At 38.3% G+C, this 19,432-nt stretch overlaps 1 protein-coding gene across 1 annotated transcript in view; it reads left to right on the forward strand.

Annotated features, from left to right (window-relative positions):
- The first annotated feature begins 8,574 nt into the window (after positions 1-8,574).
- LOC149802729 (uncharacterized) overlaps positions 8,575-19,432 on the forward strand; it is a 36,430-nt gene continuing 25,572 nt past the window's right edge. Inside the window, exon 1 of the mRNA XM_089952135.1 lies at positions 8,575-9,282. Within this exon, the coding sequence (XP_089808261.1) occupies positions 8,994-9,282 (289 nt within the window). The 5' untranslated portion in view covers positions 8,575-8,993. The remainder of the gene's footprint in view (positions 9,283-19,432) is intronic.

The following is a 19,432-nucleotide window of genomic DNA, read 5'->3' on the forward strand; positions in this document are numbered from 1 at the left end:
CGAAGATACAGAGCCTCCCAACTGGCACGATCTAAGTGTTCGTCGATGACTTTGACAGTAGAGGAAGAGGGAGCAGAGACATCAGAGGTAGCCATTGTGTGAGAAATGTCACTTGTGACACGAAAAACAAACAAGACAAGAGTTTATATACTTTTTCAGAACACGTTTATTGAATGTTTTTTTTCAAACATGAATACGAAAGACAAAAATACATAAAAGCCAAAGGCTTAAGTACAAGAATAAAGGCACATGATAACCATCAACGTGGAATAAACACAAGTGTCTGTACAACATGTTTTGGGTAAAGTTCTAACCAGTTCTATAGTAGGGGGTAAGGTCACACAAGTGTCCTCCCGAAAGGGTCTTTCAGGCCTGTCCACGACAGTCCTGTCATGGGTGACGGGTTAATCTGGCACCGTCACTAACACGGGTTGAAAAGTAACTTTTTTCCTTGAATAACTCTCGTGCATACTGGGCCACCTCTTGGGTCCAAGCCAAACCAATCTGGTTTCTTCTTCGTCAACGACATGGTAAGTTACTTCAATGAACAATGAACTATCGATCTTGCCTAGGGTTCCTTTTTATATACAGACCAATACCGACATGACCGTACGGCAACGTAAAGTGATTGGGAAGTCGCACTCACTTCTGGTATACAATTTGATAGACATTTTCCAAGGGTCGACTGACGATGTGGTGAGTGGATAAACGTACAATCTTGTTCGGTTGATAGGTGGTCACTTTAAAGTTTCCATCCTCTCCCGATTGCAAGGCTTCTTTCAATACCCCAAAGTTGACCACTCGACTGGTACGATGATTCAGAGTCAGTCCTTTCACTTTGCACGTCGTGTGCACTTCTCCTTGTTTGTCCCGGTATTCGTAGCCGTAATTTTTGGGGCCGCCACTGACGAAACTTAGAATCTTGTCGTCGGGATGCTCGTCTGTCCAGGCTCCTAAACGGTCTCCTTCGATGTCAGGGTGATGTTGAATCGGGTGATGGATGTAAATGCAACTGTCCGTGTCAAAGTACAGGACGCGTTCCCCTAACAGTTCTAAAGCTTCGTACAATTTTAAGCGAGCATGGGCTGTCACGTAAGCCGCAATGATGACATTTCCAAAAGGGTCGTCTTGTACAAAGTCCAGATCTTCTTCGTAATTGACCAAGATCAAATCCTCTCGAACGACGTCCACGTGTTTCATGTATTTGGTTTTGTCGTGAATCATCTGGAAGTAGCGGGAAGGTTCTGTCAAATATTCCGTCTTGGGTAAACACGGTCGTTGTGCCATTTTACCCCACAAGCAATTTAACATCACTTTGGCAAATGATCGCCTGCCTTCGTTTTTCTCGATGTGGTCTAAAGAGATGCCTTCTTGTTCGTAGTATTTCTCTTTGAATTGTATTTGGTCTTCGGGAGTGTGACACCAGGAAGGATAGCCGCTGGCTTCTTGCTTCAGTTTCAAAAAGGCATCCACGTAGTCAGCGAAAATGCCTTTTTGAGTAGGGTCACCCTTGTGGTACTGTTGTGTCTTGGGAAAGTGGCAAATTTCGTACACTTCTAACAATTGGTATCCCATGTCCAGAGCTTTGAACAATTCTACGCTGACCCAGGTTCCCGTCAAGGCCCGTTCTTCCTGGCTGTGATGACAAGGCTGATCTTGGTTGCACGTTTCGGCACAAGTACGGCACAAGGGAAACATCAGTTTGCCTTGACAATGGTGAGGTAAGACGGGATGGTATAGGTTCGTGGGAGGTAAAACTTTGCACTTGATCAAGCCTTCGTATTGTCGAATGTTTTTCAGGTCGATGTGTTCCGTCAGCAATTGCGGGTGCCCTACAGGAAAGCGACAATATTTGCACACGTAGGGATACAGCGAACACACGTCCAAGTATTTGATTTCTTCTCCTTTCTCTTCGTCGGCTTGGTACAGAAAACAGGTGGCATTGTTCCTTCCTCCGTACAAACTATCCCTCGGGTTCAGTGGGTCCATGAACTGGTAACTTTCCACGAGGCGTTTAAACTCGGGATCGGTTTTCATACGGTGATCGTATTTGTGTTCCCACATTTCCACCACTTGGTATCCTTGCTGTTCTAACTTTAGGCGCCGCTGACAAGTGTCCTGGTACAAGTCTTCCATGGTCCGTTGTAAAAACTGATTTTTAGTGTCACGGTCAGGGTAGCAGACGGGACATCCGTGAAATAAGCAACCGTTAAACTCGTACACGATCTTGGGGTTTTCTAAGTCCCAGCCATCGACCGAATACGTTCCGATGGTCTTTTCGCCTCCTCCGTTGCGGGCATGCTGAATCCACTTGTCTTCCTTGTCGCACAAGTAATGTAACCAACGTAGGGCTTTGACCGAGTATTGACGCTTGACATAGTTTGTCGTTTGAGGACTGATGACAGCCACGGTGTTTTCAGGCATGAATCGTTGGCGGTACACTAAGGAACACGCTTTGGCAATGGTGCAAGCTTCTTTCAAAGGATCGACCCCTCCGTGTTCCATGAACAGTTCTCGAAATTTTCCACAGCAACGTCGTAAAATGTCCACGTCGGAACGACAATACTTTAACATTTCTTCCTGAAAGTCGAAAGGGTCAGAGGCGTGAGCCTGGTACCAAGCGTAGAAAGCTTCTCGTTGTTCGGTACGCATGTTGTCGGGGTCGTAATAGTGAGCCTCAGGTAAATGGGGTAGAACGGCGTGTTGATTGGCTTCTGTATTGAAAAAGTGAGGAAAGTACCCTTTAGCCATTTCTGTCATTCCAAACGTTTTAGGCATTCGACTCAAAGGCATGGCCAAGTAACTCATCGAATCTTTAAACTGCACTTGTCCCACTTGCATGAAAATGATTTTGGCTCCGTTCAAAATCACTTTAGGACGTTCGGTGCCATGTTCCGTATAGTACCTCAAAAGAAACTGTCCATCGTATCCGGAGAAATTGTGAGCCATCACCGTGGCATGACGATGACAATCTCCGTAACGTTCGATGTCCTCTTGGCTCCACGTCTTGTCGATGGGGTCTAAGACCCATTGGGCAAAATCGGCTAACGTGTTTGGTCCCCGAAAGATTTTTTCACGCCCTCCGGGAATCTTGCTGCAGTGAGGGCAATGACTGAAGATAGGTTCTTGAATGCACTTCTCGCACGCTCGATGAGCCACGCAGAAATTAGGAATGTGAATGCCGGTCTCTTGCATGCATTCGAAATCGAAAAAGATGAAATTGCCTTTCTTCTTGTGACCGTCCTCTTTCTCTGGTGGGGGTTGGTATTTTTGCACGTAGCATTGGTGTTCCAAGTCCACGATGCGGTGACAAATGTGACATTTTTTCTTTCCTCGACATACGTGTGCCTTGGCATTATTGGTAAGTATGCCTTGTCCACAGGTAGGGCACAGTCTCAGGAGTTGACAAGCACATTTCTTCTGTGAACCTTGCGTCTTCAAATGTTGTTGGTAACAGGTAGGGCTGACAAACGTGCGCAAACAAGTTGAACAAGGCACTGGTTCTTCGCTCAGACAGGGTGGAGAGGCCAAACATCCTGGGCATTTCCATCCACAATGCTTGTGTTGCTCTCGATTGTTATAACCATAATCACATTTCTCACAATAATAACCGTATCGCAGGAATGCAGTGATACTGGTAATGGTATCCAAATGGTCATCGTGATGATAAAGGTGAATGTATTTTCCGTCCTTAAAATCTTGGCCTCGAAACAACAGAGACCCACGCATTTCTTGAGGGTGCACTTTCAAGGTGTAGCGTGGAGCTAGGGCATCTTGCAATTTTTGCATCTCAGGAATGCCACAGGGTGTGTCTTTGGACAGACCAGTTTGTTGCAACAGGAGTCCTGCTTCGTTTCGTTGTTTGGCTCGGTTCGATTTTCGAATGTTCTCCCAGGTTCTTTTCCATTCTGTCGTGTCGTTCTTGTTGGCATAGGTTCGTCCCACCACGATGGCTCGGGCTAAACACATCTGGTCATGAGGGTTGTTAATTCGGACGAGACTTGTTTTGGTGTTGCGAAGGTCGTCCACCAATAACATCTTTTTGCGTCCAGTCCCTTGAGGAAGAGAGACGTGAGCCATTTTCAGTGTGGCTTTACCATCGGTGATGTCAAACTGGTCATTAGATTGTTGTACGTGTTGAATCTTGTCCATGACTTTGGAAGGGGTTAGTTCTGCGGGTCTGCTAAACTCGATCCAAACAGGGGATTTCAAACCGTCGTGATCTATGGATAGTGTCAAGCGATCGTCTTGTTTGGATTGACATTGTCGCTTGAGTGCGGTGAGCAAAGAATCCCACATCTCGGTGATAAACCCTTCTGCTTTCTCCAAGGGTACGTCGGCCTTGAAATCTTTAAACTTCACCGTGTAGGTGTAAGCCGTGGTTCTAAATTTTCTAGAGGAGCGCTTTTCCGTCTCTCGAATGGAATAGTATTTTTCAGGGTTGACTAAGGGTGACGAACTTGGTTTAGAGGTTTCAAATTCTGGTTCACTCATGTCCTCTTCAAAATCACTGGCATGAATTTGTGCCAAGATTTCAGCTCTGGTACGAGGCGATAGATCACGTTTCTGCCTCTTACTTTCTTCTTCTTTCTTCTCGAATGAATGGGATCGTTTCATATTGAGTGCAAAACGTCAAATGACTCAAGTTTAAACACCATAGACTAATTTATAGTCATGGCAAACCAGCGTATATAAAAAGGGTGTGTGTCTTGTCCTTTCACTATTCATTTCACTCTCAAGCCGAGCACAACGATGGAAGAGACTACCCAGATGGAACGTTTCGTCAGAGCTTTGCGAGGGGTCATTAGAAAATTCTCTTCAGACCAGCCCACGGACTACTCTCCTTCCTTTCGAGATAAAAGTCAAGATACTTGCTATATCTGTCAGAAGAAAGGGCATTGGTCTTCAGAGTGTCCAGACCGTCAAAAAAGAAAAAAAACAGGGGCTAAAAAAGACAAAAGTCAAGATACCTGTTATTATTGTAAAGAAAAAGGACATTGGTCTCCAGATTGCCCAAAAAAGAAACAAGAGGAGTCAGAAGAAAAGAAGGATTCTTCAGAAGAAGAGAGGGATTCTTGGAAGAAGAGAGGGATTCTTGGAAAGAAGAGAGGGATTCTTGAGAGGAAGAAGAGGAAGAAAGAAGACAATTCTATTTAAAAGAAGCAAAGAAACAGGAGAAGAAAAGAAGAAGGGAAGAAAATGAGGAAAAAACGGTGAAGAAATTCAAAAAACAGAGAGACTAAACAAGGAGAAAGAAGAAGTCAATGAACTTTTAATTAAAGTATTCTGTGGTGAATTGTGAATTGGATTGTAAAAAATGGATAAAAGAATACATGAATGATATAAGGTAAGTGTCTTTGAGTTTTGATTTTAAAATAAGAAGCTACACTCACGCACTCATACAAAAAAGACACGTACTATAAGGGTAAAATGGTTTGGTTTTTTTTTTTTGTTGATTTTTGAGTTATTGGCAAATTGAAAGACTATCTCTTTTCGAGAAATGTGGGTGGCCCTGAAAAGGGCCTTTTTATTTTGGTGTAGGGGTGAGTTTAACCAATCAACTTTAACTGCCTTAAGCCTTTGCCACGGCCGAGGCATACTTCTGATGATTGGGTTGAAATCACTAAGGGTGGTACGATAGGCTTAGTCACAGGGTTGGCGTGTTTAGCTCGGGAAGGTCGTATTCTCTTCGGTCGTGATAAAGAAGTCTGATACATTTGTTTCAGACTTCTTAACTCCGCTAAAATGTCCAACAGTACCGTAGCCGTTTGATTTTCACCCTCTTGTTTCTTTGCTGCTACTTCTTCTTGTTGTTGTTTTTTTCTTACCTCTTCTTGTTGCTGTTGCTGTTGCTGTAGGAGAAAAGCTTGTTCCGCTTCCTTTTGTCGTTGCATAAATTTCTCCAATTCTTCTTTCTGTCTCTGTCTAAAATTCTCCACTTGCGGTAATGAAGAAGGTAACGAAGGTTCCGGAACAAATTCTTGCGAGGTAAGAAAATCCACAAAATTCCAATGTACCTCTTCTGAAAGTAAGTCCGGGTTCCCTTGGGCAGTCTCCCCTGTTGGTGCACCCCAATGGATCGTTTTCTGAGTTTCCGTCATGCTGAATCACTGTCGCATAGATTGACTGCACACAAGCGCTAACGAATCTATATAGACCACGTGACGTCACAGACTGCTCTCTTCGGATTGGATGCGAGCTGACTGAATTTTGTAACGCGTGTTCGGATTGGTGAATGAATTCAATCCGTTTCAATCCTTCCTGTACCTATAAATAAGCGCAGTTCACTGCATTGATTCACCTATTCTCGTCGCTTCAAGATGTGGACCACAGTTGAGTCATCCACCCTTGTGTCTTCCATGATGTTTAGGACGGACATGCTCATGTATGTCAGGTCCAAGTGGACTGTTGTTGATAGGACAGATACTAGTCCATGGATGAGGAGAGTTTACATAGAAAGACAAGGATGTCTCAAGAGGGTACTTGTGTATGGACCGGCAGTTAGAAGGAGTTTAAGAAGAAGAAGAAGAAGATGTGACAGATGCCATCTATGTTAATATTAATATTAACATAAACCCAAAGGCCCTTTTCAGGGCCAGCCATATTTCTCGAAAAGAGAATGACTTTCACTTGGCTAGCACATTTTTTAAACTTTAAAAAAAAAAAAATCCCATGTTCAATTCCCCTTGTCCCTAGACAGACCCAAACTCTATTCTCCATGTTCAATTCCCCTTGTCCCTAGAGTGACCCACGATTTTTCTCCATGTTAAATTCCCATTGTCCCTAGAGTGACCCACGATTTTTCTCTATGTTAAATTCCCATTGTCCCTAGAGTGACCCACGATTTTTCTCCATGTTAAATTTCCATTGTCCCTAGAGTGTCCCAGGGGTCTTTTTAATGCTAAGTCCCATTGTCCCTAGGGTATCCCACTTAACTACTTACATTGCTTTGCACAAATTTCAGCTTTGTCCGCATTTATATAGATGATGTACATTGCTTTGCACAAATTTCACTTTTGTCCCCATTTATATAGATGATGGACATTGCTTTGCACAAATTTCAGTTTTGTCCCCATGTATGTAGATTATGTACATAGCTTTGCACAAATTTCACTTTTGTCCCCATTTATATAGATGATGTACATTGCTTTGCACAAATTTCAGTTTTGTCCCCATTTATGTAGATTATGTACATTGCTTTGCACACATTTCAGTTATGTCCCCATTTATGTAGATTATGTACATTGCTTTGCACAAATTTCATGTTTGTTCCCATTTCTGTGGATTATGTACATTGCTTCTTATATTAGTTTAAATATTTAACTTAAGTGTGAATATACATTAATGTGTGCTTTACACGTTCATGCCATCGTTTTCTGAGCCGAAAGCACGAATATGCGTCTAGGATCCGTTAAATCCAGAAATACGCCACTGTCGAGCTCCTTTATCTACAAATATTTTCTTCATAACCGCAACGTTTCAAACCGCAAACCTTGGTATCTGTATTACAATAATTCCCTCCTGTAACATGCTGTCGTGCTTACTAGGCCACGTTTGTTCGTCCGTCAAATCCTATAACATTTTAATGACTGTAATCCTATCTGACTGCATTAGGGATTATAATACGAATTTGTACGTGGGCGTATCCCGACTGCGCAAATAATTTATAAATTTGAGTTTTAATTTGCTTTTATGATTACAAAAAGTGTATTAGTGTGAATGTTTTACTGTGCAAATACTCAAGTAATTTAAGTAATGAACACATTGGTAGTGATGGAATTTGCATTTTTCGATGTATCAACGCGATACTGATGTTACTAAGCTGTCTCTAGGCGTCAAACTATACGTACATACGCTACTTTTCAGGAAACAACAAGAAAAGTTACAAAGTGTTGATTGGCTGGGTTTTGTGTCGAATGCCATTTTACACCGTATGACAGGCTTTACGTGGCGGCCAGAATATCTGTTAGAGAAAGAACGTGTTTCAACATGTTGGGTTGCTAGTAAATCCGACGTTCTATTTATCAGAGGTAATTTACTGCTCGGATGCAAGAAACACCATAATGTTCTTTAGGCTACGCCATTTAGCCAGTGTATGAAGCTCAAATGAAAATGGGGACAACCTATGATTGATCATGTATTTTGATTGTACTCTGAGAATAGTCATCATATCTGCAGTAGTTTGCCCCCAGTGAGTACCGGATATTACACCAAGAAGATGAGTAATTATTTGCTGTTTCAAAATTTTGGTGTTAGGGATGCAGTTATTTTATTCTTAGCGCATGCGTTGATGAGCAGACATAATCACATGATCACATAATCATATCCCTCTTCCCCATCGCTTTTTCTTGAAAATCGTATGAGATCGACTTTGTTTATGATAAACAAGGAGACGAGGAATTTGACAATAAACAGATCAAGCACATTTGTCCTATATGTTTGTAAATACAGTTTCCATCAATAATCGGCAGTGTATATCAGTTAATTTGCATTTACGGTAATAGGTTTGTGTGAGTGCGATCAATGCGTACAAACACGGTAGAATAACAATTCTCAAGTATTGCCCTGAACCCGACTAGCCTCAGGAAAGTCGGCGTTGAACAGGTGAGTTCTAACCTGGTTACGCTTAGCTGGCTGGAAATTATGAACTGACGTCATATACAGACATTGTTGTATAGTATACAAGCAGTGGATTTCCGAGTCTTTGGATGTTGTGCGATTAAGGGTGTGTATGTATAGGTCGGGTGTGGCTGTTTATAGTTGGACTGGATTAGGACAAATCTGAATGATTGTCAGTAAGTTATTCTTGTGCCTATCTCGAAAGTCACGAGTTACATTGTGTCTCTCAGGTATTTAGTAACTTGGTTGACTCACTGGCGCTTTGAATCTACAATTGGTACAAAAAGATAGCTGATTTCTTTCGAAAAGGAGAAATTGAACGCAAAGACACGCAGGTTAAGGTGCTTGATTTAAAAGAGTCTGTATAAAATAAAATGGGGTTTTCAACGACGGTTAAGGTAGCCATGTGGATAACTGTGCTTGCCTTCTTTTTAGAGGCAGTTGGTTTTGCTATTCCCTTCGTTTTTGGTTTTGTACTACCTGTTGGCGATACAACCTTGTATGGATTCGTCGGAATATGGTACATTGTGGCATGTGTGAAAGGGAGGGGCATTGATAGTTGTGTTTCGCAAGCCATATCACAACAGCTTGGATCAAGTAATGATGCAACCATTAATGAAACAAACGTAACGATCCTAGCCGCTAGTAGAGCCAGCGTTCTTGGTAAGTGCACGTTTTGAATTTCCTTATATATAGAATTATAGGAATACAAGCAGCCTATGATATCAAATATTTAAGAAAATGTTTACATTACAAATCTGAAATGTATTATTGATATCACAAATTCAGCTTTAGTTTTCACTTATGATAAGCAGCCACATTTGTGATAAAGAAAATTCATCATGTACAATGATGTATCTCTATGCAGAATTCGCAGTAGTTCCCATTATAGTTAAAGCTGTTCTGTGCATTTGCTTGTCTTACAAAAATCACACACACACACACACACACACACATATATATATATATATATATATATATATATATATATATATATATATATATATATATATAACGGTTTCTGCTCTGTGTATGTATCTGTCATCAAATGAGTAATTTCAGGATCGTATTATGACGACTGACCATATTATATGCTCACGTGATGTTCTATCCATCAAATTCAAGGATTTTTCAACTAGAGATATTCATGTCGATTATTAAGGTACATGATTTTATGTTGTATTTAAAACCGTGGCTAACCATGCGAGAGGACTGAGTCATATATAGATTATCTGATCTCAGGGAGGCGGTACTTGTAACAAACAATTGTTATGTACGTCACAAAAGTCCTCACATTGGATTGGTAGTAATTTAATTTAGCAGAAAAAACGTTTCGGTTATCGTGAGCAAAAATTTCCCTTTTTGAATTAAAAAAATCCAGCTTATGATAGTTCCTATCACATTGTCCTATCTAACTGGCAAGTTCGGATGTGAAAAATTGGTCTGGCTGCCAGTATTAAATTGTTTGCATACGTCATACAAAGCAACATATAATCAAGAAACCCAAATGTTTCTGTAATATATTTGTCATATGTTCTGTAGCCACGAACTTCGGAAATAAAAGTAACTACACCTTGAGGGACTATCCGTATCAGATACTTGACTGACTGCGCTTATACTTCGTGGTACTACAAGGCGTTTCCGTAAAAATAAGTTAGAAACAGTAAAGGACAAGGACTAACTCCACACACCAACAAATTCCTTTCGAAAACATACAGGCATTTATTTTCTCAAGTTTTGTCGCGTTGTTCACTGTACTAGAAGTACATCAAGTGTGTTGTGGAAACTTCCTTGCACGATCACTACAGAAAAATCAAGTTGGTACGACCTGTCTTTGAAAAGATAATTCATTAAAAGTTTCAACATGCACAACAGAAACTCGTTCTCTATTGAAAGACTTTTGATATTGCTACACGTGTCCCTCAATAAAGTTAAGGACTAGTTTCAGAACTTCGAAATTTGTCATGTCTCTATAAAACCCTACCTTTTAGTATCCTTTGATAAGACACAAGGCTGTACAGTCCCATTATTGAGCCTGGACTTTTTATCCTCTACATGTTACATTACTTTACCTGTACGGTCGGTTTGGATTCCTTTACAATTTGATCCAGCTTCTAACAGTTGCTGAAGAACTGATTCCTGGGCATCAGTCTAGTCTCAGATTTGAGAAGCAGGGGATTGAACTCACTACCATGGATAGCTTGTCAAGGGTTTTAACATCTACACTACACTGGCAACTGACAAGTTGTTAAAAATAATTAGTTATGTGTGAAAAACGGGTTGCCTACTATCACGACAAGATGATTGTATTTATGTAAATTTAAAAAAAAATTGCAACAAAGTGGCCATGATGACCCGAACCATCTTCTGTAATTGATTCAGTTATTACATATATATGGGGCTCAATCCAAAATGAAGTCAAGATATGATAAAAATTCGAAGGAAAGGAGCTTTCAGCCTGGTGATAGAGTCCTGGCTCCCTTGCCAATATCACAAAATCCTCTTTAGGCCAGGTATTATGGTCCCTTCACAGTTGACAGGAACATAAATGATTTAAATTACATAAATACTCACGGAAGGCGTAAACAAAATCACCTCTGTTACATTAACTTGTTAAAGGAGTTTATTTAAAGAGATAGTCTGGTTAAACGTACAGTTAATTTAGTTGTACCTGTCCCACTCAGTGAAGATTTAAATGAAGGAATATCATCGGATTCTACTGATATTGGAGTGACAAATCTTCGGAATTCAGAAATTATGAAAGCTCTGGACCAGAAACTCACATTTGCGAGAGCAATAAAGAAATGAACTTAAGCAGTTATTATTTGAATATGAGCACTTATTTCCAAATCTGTCAAACAAGACCCGTACAGGATGAACCCTCTCAAACAGGAATACTTGTAAAAAGAAATTCAGGATTTGCTGGAAAAGGATTTTATAGAGCCCAGTAAATGTGACTGGAGTTCACCAGGCATACTTCTTTCAAAACCAGATAAAACTTTCCGTATATGTACTGATTATAGAAAGGTGAATAGTGTCACAAAAACAGATTCATTCCCATTACCAAGAATCAGTGACTGTATTGATAAGAACGGGAATGCCAAATATGTCACCAAATGTGACCTACTGAAAGGATTTTGGCAGATTCCAATAACGGAAAGAGCATAGGAAATTTCGGCATTCGCGACTCCAAATGGACTTTACCAATATAAAGTAGTGCCGTTTGGGATGAAAGGGTCACCAAGTACATTTCAACGCCTCATGAATATGATTACTTCTGGTCTAAACAACTGTGATGCTTACGTCGATGATGTCACCATCTACAACGACACCTGGAAGAACATATAGCAACATATCGGAAATTCTTTGACAGACTCACATATGCATGTTTGACAATTAATTTATCTAAAAGCGAGTTGTGCCTTTCTAGTGTAACCTTCCTAGGACACATCGTGGGACATGCACAAGTTAAACCTATAGATGCTAAGGTCAGGGCTAGCTCTGAATTTCCCGTGCCTATAAATAAAAAGCAACTGATGCGATTTTTGGGTATGGCCTGATGCTATCGAAAATTTTGTTCCAATTTTTCTATAATTGCTGAACCCCTGACAAATTTATTGAGTAAGAAAAACAAGTTCCTTTGGACTGAAGAATGTCAGGATGCTTTTGAACAGTCTGTTGATGCAAGTAATGTTCGGGTTGGAGCAATTTTGATTCAAGAAGATGAAAGTGGTATTGATCATCCAGTGTGCTATTTTTCCAAGAAATTACATAGGCACCAAAGGAAGTATTCAACAATCGAGAAGGAATGTTTGGCTTTGATATTGGCAATACAACATTTTGAAGTTTACCTTGGTTCAGCTCCTTCCTCGATTGTTGTAATTAGTGACCACAACCGCCTTACTTTCATCGGCAAAATATGAAAAATAAAAATCAAAGACTATTAAGGTGGAGTTTGTTGTTACAGGAATATAATCTTGACATCAGGCGCATCAAGGGAAAGAAAATTTAATAGCAGATGTACTTTCCCGTGTATAGAAATGTATTATTTCATGAACATTGTTTGTAATTCATAAGAGTACTTCTTATGTTTTTCTTAAAACTCGTGTATAATTAATCTATGGTAAAATGAAAGCTTTATCATATAAATCTTTCTTTTTTATGGGGGAAGGTGTTACCTGTATCTGATTTAATTCGTATTTATTTTAATTTAATTGTTTGTCAGTTTTAATTATATTATATGCTATTATAATGTAAATTTATTCACTGGAGATGACATTTTTCCAAAAAAATCAGTTGACCTGAGTCATTCTTTTGTAAACACCAGGTATTATTCTAAATTTTGACCCTGTTTTAGAATTTGTAGCAACCTTCGTAAACAAGTTTTATTTTATTTTAAAATGATTGGTTTTCGTCAGGGTCATTTTTGGTGTACGTGACCCCCCTTTTTGATTTCGTAATTCCGGTTTTTCCACTACTGCGCAGTTTTTGGCTTTTTACACTGATGTCAAGTTATTTTGTTGTAGCCAGATTTTGAGTTATACTTTTCTTCAGATCAGTTGGATTTCAGAAGGATTAATTCTTTTTTCTCTATAAATATTTTGAGAAGTGCTCACAGAGAAATTTTGAAAAGACATTGCTTGCAAATTTAATTTGGATTTCCATCACCGCAGTGTCATTATTTATATTTCACCAAGGAACTGTAGATAAGCACAGTGCTGACTACAGCATTCGTCATCGTCATCCATCTTGGATTTTCCATCAGGATTCGAACTTTAAATTATTAGATTTATTACTAGGACTTTTGCAATTTAATTCTTGGATTATTCTCGGATTATTTTTGGATTTGATTCTTGAAACCGTAAGTTCTTCTCGGTTTTCCTTTTTACAGAATTTTTCCAGGAAAAAAATTATTTGTTAAATTTTATAAAGCTTGTCGTTTTCACTCTTTCTGTGTTATTGTTTATTCGAGCCTAAACACGTAACACAATGCAAGCATGACCAAATAGTTCACTTGGAGTGGGTGGAATATGCGATTACTTCAAACGAGGATTTTAAAATATATGCTTTATCAAATATGATTTTATATTTCACGAGAGAGAATGCACTAAAAATCAAGTAAATTAATGGGAAAATTCTAAACCTACCACCAACAAAATGTTGTAAGCCAATAATAATATTAAACTTTCTTTGACGAGGGTGTGGTCCTCAGTGTTTTAATTGGTTATGTTTTAAAATAGCCATACTTAAAAAAATTCGCCTCCTACCTGTATGTATGTGTGCGCATGTCAGATTTTTATTATTTAAAAGAAGAAATAAGACGTGAACGAGACCAAATATTGGTCTATCAAAATTGGACTTCGCTCCTTTTAGAAAATGTTCATGGGGTCTTAATCTCGATTGAAAACCGAATGATGTGTTGAAATCGTCAACAAAGTATATAAGATGGAGCAGAGTCTTTCGTATCGGAGACAAAGGATGGAGCAAGCCTGGATTGTTCGACAACGGCCTGGACAATGCTAGGCCACAATAGCTACCAACATTAAGTATATGGTAGCCGAGACCTCGCACTTTGGTAGCCCCAGACCGCCCAGCGCATTATTTTATGGACCCCTGTATTCAAGCAAACACTGTTTTATGAACATGTAACAGTAAACAACAAAGAAAGAAATAGGGCAAGTTAGTTGTGCAGCAAGAAGCGTATCAGATTAATTATCCAAGCCCTCATTACTTAATCTGTATTGTACTTAATTTTGTAGTTTTAATTCTTTATGACTGGCATTGTATTTGACTAACAATATACAGTATGAATAACACTGACTTTGATGGTATGTCTAAAGATAAAAAAAAAGTTTACTTGACATATATACAAATATGTAATTAGTACGTGCTAAGAATGCATTATGGACGAGTTTCCTCTATTATGCACAAACACATAACAGTTGAACTTTCATTTGTTATGTCCTACTTGCATTAAGTTGTTACTGATTTGCATACTTATCGTTTTGCCAGTGTAAATCTGATGAAAAGCACATTATGCCATTTTAATCCTATCTAATGTAGTTAGGCAAAAAATGTTTCCTGTCGGCCGACCGTCCCTGTTTCTCTTTTTCCGATCCTAGCATTCCTCCACCCCACCCCATGGTAAGAAAAATCACAGAATTATATATAATGTTTATAAAAAAAACGACTGCCTAATTTTAGAACCAATGCAATAGGAAACACACAACGTTTTCTGGCCTTGTGTTTGTTAGCAACAGTAAGTTTCTTTTTAACAATACATTTATGCGTTGTATAGTTTTAGGTGTGAATAGGTCCAATGTTCCGTGTTTTAAAACACGCTTAATGCTATTTAATTAGTATACATGTTCCAACTTTTTCCTGTCTCACACACACACAACGTATACACGGCATAGGAAAATATTTGCAAGAGTTCTCGTTCCTGTACGCCTTATACTCAACGCAATTCACTACAATTCTCCAATACACTCCTTACACTTTTACTAATGAATACATGCAATTTTTGTACTAAATTTGGTAAAAACCATGAAATTACAACGTTCTAATGCATGTCTCCTTAGATAAATATGTACTAATCGACAAGAATGGAGAAATTGCTGTTTCACACATGGCGTCCAGATGAATGCTCATATTATTTCCTGGTTTCTAGAAGTCTATTTCATTAAACAAAAAAAACTGGTTTTTGTTTTTGATATTTGCAATGTCTAGTTTTAATTTTAAAAAAAAAACAACAAAAAAAAGGAGAAACCCTTGTTTACATGTTTAAAGAGATGGAACTTAATAAATTTGAGGAATTTACATCACAGTTGTCTATTGAAAACATAGACTCGCCCGTGCTAATATGGCGACCTCTTATTCAAAAAAACAACAAAACAAAAAACTCCCCTTTGATTCGAAACACCAAGTTGACAGGGTTTGGGACCCCTTAGCGACAATCAGGTTTTAATGTGTAAACTGATGAATTAAATGATTAAGTGTTCAGTTTTGTGCAGTTTTAAATATACTTAATTCTTTTTGTTTTTAATATCGGTTGGAGGGTAAAAAGAAATGGGAGTAGAATATTATATTATATTTTGTTTTTAAATACAACCAGAACCACACATTGTTTTATTTGGCCTTAGCTGAGGTAACTGTAATAATGCCTGAAAAATTACAAGAAGTTTGACGCTTTCTGACTCTTAGTTTCTCAGAGGTCTGACTCACAAAGCTGTGTAATATCTCGTTGAAAGAGAAACGTTCTCTTAGTCAAAATGACGCCTACGTCACTGAAACGTGTATTGTAAATGCGAACACCATTAAGAAATAGAGCTCTGTGTGAAACTGCACAATAACAATGTTCGTTATATGTGCTAAGCTAAGAGGTACGCGATATTATTATATGCTCATATTTGTCTCCGTTAACTTTACATTGTGAGAATTGTGAAATATTTTACGATATCGCACACCTTCATATTGCACTCACGTTCACGGCGCGTGTGCCCAATAGTGTATTAATAGCTACTTTGTAAACAAATCATGTATACTGATGTATTAGACGCTTTACGGTTTGGTTGATTAAATTTGTTTCTGAATGAGCTATAGCAGATGTTTCGTGAACTGCCACATACCAGCTGCTTTGCAAAACTCAGCGTTAACTTTTTTTGTTACAATGTTTCGGATTTAGGCAAACCATAGACGCCAGACAGGTCATAACATTTTTGGGTCCCTACAAATAGCATGCAAGTGACAAGACATAAACGTGTCTCGTTTAGCTGGTAATAAGAATAGCAAAATATATATGTACAGTTTTACATCCTGTGTTTCCTAAAAATGCACTTTCTTAGTTCTGCAAATCCGAATTACATGAGCCATGTCATTGGTTCTAAAGCTTGATTATAAATTTCGAAATTGTCCTGTAATTTCGACTACATTACAAATGCAGATACGTCCTCCTTTCTGCACTAAAAATGAAATAAACATTATGGTCCGTAACCTTTTTTTTTAAATATTTACAATTGAAAGACTTAATATTTTTCCCACATCATGATTCCAAACATTCAATGACAGAACAGAAACACACTTGCAGATGTCAACACGCTTCTCCCTCGCTGCTGAAATCGGATGTACTTAATTGACACAGATAAAACCAGTCATTATCACGAAATTTAACATAATTGACAAAAATACAAAACTCTATTCATTTCAGAATAAATGGAAAGGTTGTTGCAATGCTCATTCAGTCACAATATGACTCAGCATTTCAGTTTTAAGTAGATCAAAACGCTATTTTTTTTTTCGAAAGTGGTGTCTATTGTGCGACTAAGTTCAGATTTATCTGGGCGGAGTTATGTGCTCATTAATAGCAATGTTGTCGTGTGCTGATGAAACAACGCTTGAGTATTTAGTTTGGAATATTCAGTTACTGTGTTTCTTGTAGTGTATTTTTTGTTTATATAATTAAACCTTAGGTAGAATAAGAAAATGAGCATATAATAACAAAGTTTACTGCATTTGTATGGGAAAATATGAACTCGTTTTGTCGGTTGGATATACTGTACTCCCAAGGTCGTGCGATATATTTCATCCGAAAAACTCGTTCATAGTTATCTATACAAATGCAGTAAGCTATAAGTACCGAATTGCTTGGATTACCGGAGGATTTTTTCTTACGGTGCTGCGCAACGGTTCCGGTACTTGGGATGTTTCGGTTAGTAAGAAATGTGCGGAAATTCCCTTGTAATCGTTTTTACGATTTTAATCGTATTAACAGCATGTTTTCATTATTTATGTTAAAACAATACTAAATTATCATTTTGTTTTGCAAAACTGTGAATCTGTCACAATTTTTTAAAATGAATATTACAAGAATAATTATATTTATAATCCTTTACTCGCATGTTTGAAAGGTGTCACATACCACCGCGAGGTTCCAAATGGAATGTTGTTTGAATATATTGAGACAAAATCCAACTTCTTGAACAATTTAGGATTGAGAAAAGCTATAATAAAAACAATCAAACCACGTGTAATGTTTTAAGTTCTTTACTAGCGTATGTGAATGTGCTGAGCATATGTATTCCTTTGTAAGAATGCTGATCACCCTGCGATATTCAGAAGCGCATTGTTTTCTGTCTAAGCGTTACGTAATTTCTCAAGTGGAGTAAATATTTTCTCGATTGCTGAGTTGGTATGTCCTTTTGTTTACTAGTCCTTTCTGATAAATATATTACCAGGTGCGGGCATCCCATTCAAGTTTCCTTATTTTATCAATTGTGTAGCTTGTACAGTTGTAGGTTTCAGCTCAAAATGTCCTATTTTTGTCAACAGGATCTCAAATGTAAGCAGGTTGTCTTTCACAATATCGGCTATAGTGTACGCTTAATCATCCTACTTACAGTTTTAGAATACAACTTATACAGCAATTAACATATACATAGATAGCAAGTTCATCTTCAAGGTACTGGGCATTTAATGGGAGGGTGTGTGTCTGTGATTTTCTTTTGAGCTGAAATAATTTGTTTTCTTTTGTCTCACGATAATTAATATAATGGATATAATATGGTGTTATTTTGCTTTAAATCAGAGCAAGATGTTTTTTTTTTACAGCTATTGACAGATGGACATTAAGCAAAAAAGTGTCCTGCCCCAACACACGGAATTGTCGGTTCCTATTATAATTTCTGTATACTATGACAATTTGTGCGATATGTTCATAAATACGTTTGATGGGTACGACGAAAACTGTTATAATGTGGTATTTCCGTACTTACCCAGATACGTAATACAGTATACCGAAGTTATACTAAGGATCAACAATTTAATTCTCTGGGGCAAGTGCCTGTTTCTTTTTTTTTTAATATCTAGCTCTCATATAGCTGAAAAAAAATGTCTTGGTCTGATTTATAGCAATATACTACCAATGTTAGATCTATTACGTTATTTTTGAAAACAAACATATCGTCTCAAAGGAAAACCACAGCTCACCCCCTCCCCCCGCTCCGAAAATAAAATAGAAGTATTTGATACCAGGTAATTTTCCATCTGCATGTTAGTTGGCATGTAAGGTGTCTTCTAAGTCTTACGAAAATTACCCTTAAAATACGGACTTACGGCAAACTAGCAAAGACTACGGGAAAATGATGGTTGCCTAAAAATCCGGATAATTGGTTCATCCGTGTTTTGTTTGGATCCGGGTTTCATCTTAGAGTTAGTGAAATTAGACAGGGAACCAGACTAACTTTACAGCAGCACCCCAGACGCTTAAAACTGCACAAATTTGTTCACGAGAAGTGTCTGCATGATCAAACTGTTGATTATAGAACTTTTTAAAATGGCGTCCAAAAAGTGATGCATGTTTAAGACGAAAGGTTAAAAAAGTATCTAGAAAAGTGTTAATAATCAACACAGAAGAATAAAAAGGAGTATTCAGATTCTTGTGAATAAAACCTGGAAAGGACACAGTTACGTTTATTGGACATCACGTGCCAATTTGAGGATGTCTTGTGGCGGGAGATATGTATGCCGTCGTCATGTGAATTAGAAAAGAATTTCCACGAATTGTCAGATTGAGAGATAGCAACAAGCCATTGAGCTGTATAGGGTTTAGAACTGGAATTTGTGCAACTGTACTAGTGGTAAATAAAGTCTACGCGTACTTAACGCACTTTTCAGTTGAACAGAATGTTTGTCGCCGATGCGTCGAACTTTTAATTACGTTTTCAAGCTTTACAGTAGCAGTTATTTATATTTTGTTACACCTTACTGAAAACTGGTCAGTCTTACGGAAAAAAATCAGCTGCCTTACTGAGATGGA

This window comes from Sinohyriopsis cumingii, chromosome 3, assembly GCF_028554795.1.
Source record: "Sinohyriopsis cumingii isolate HCF-2022 chromosome 3, ASM2855479v2, whole genome shotgun sequence".
Lineage (NCBI taxonomy): Eukaryota > Metazoa > Mollusca > Bivalvia > Unionida > Unionidae > Sinohyriopsis > Sinohyriopsis cumingii.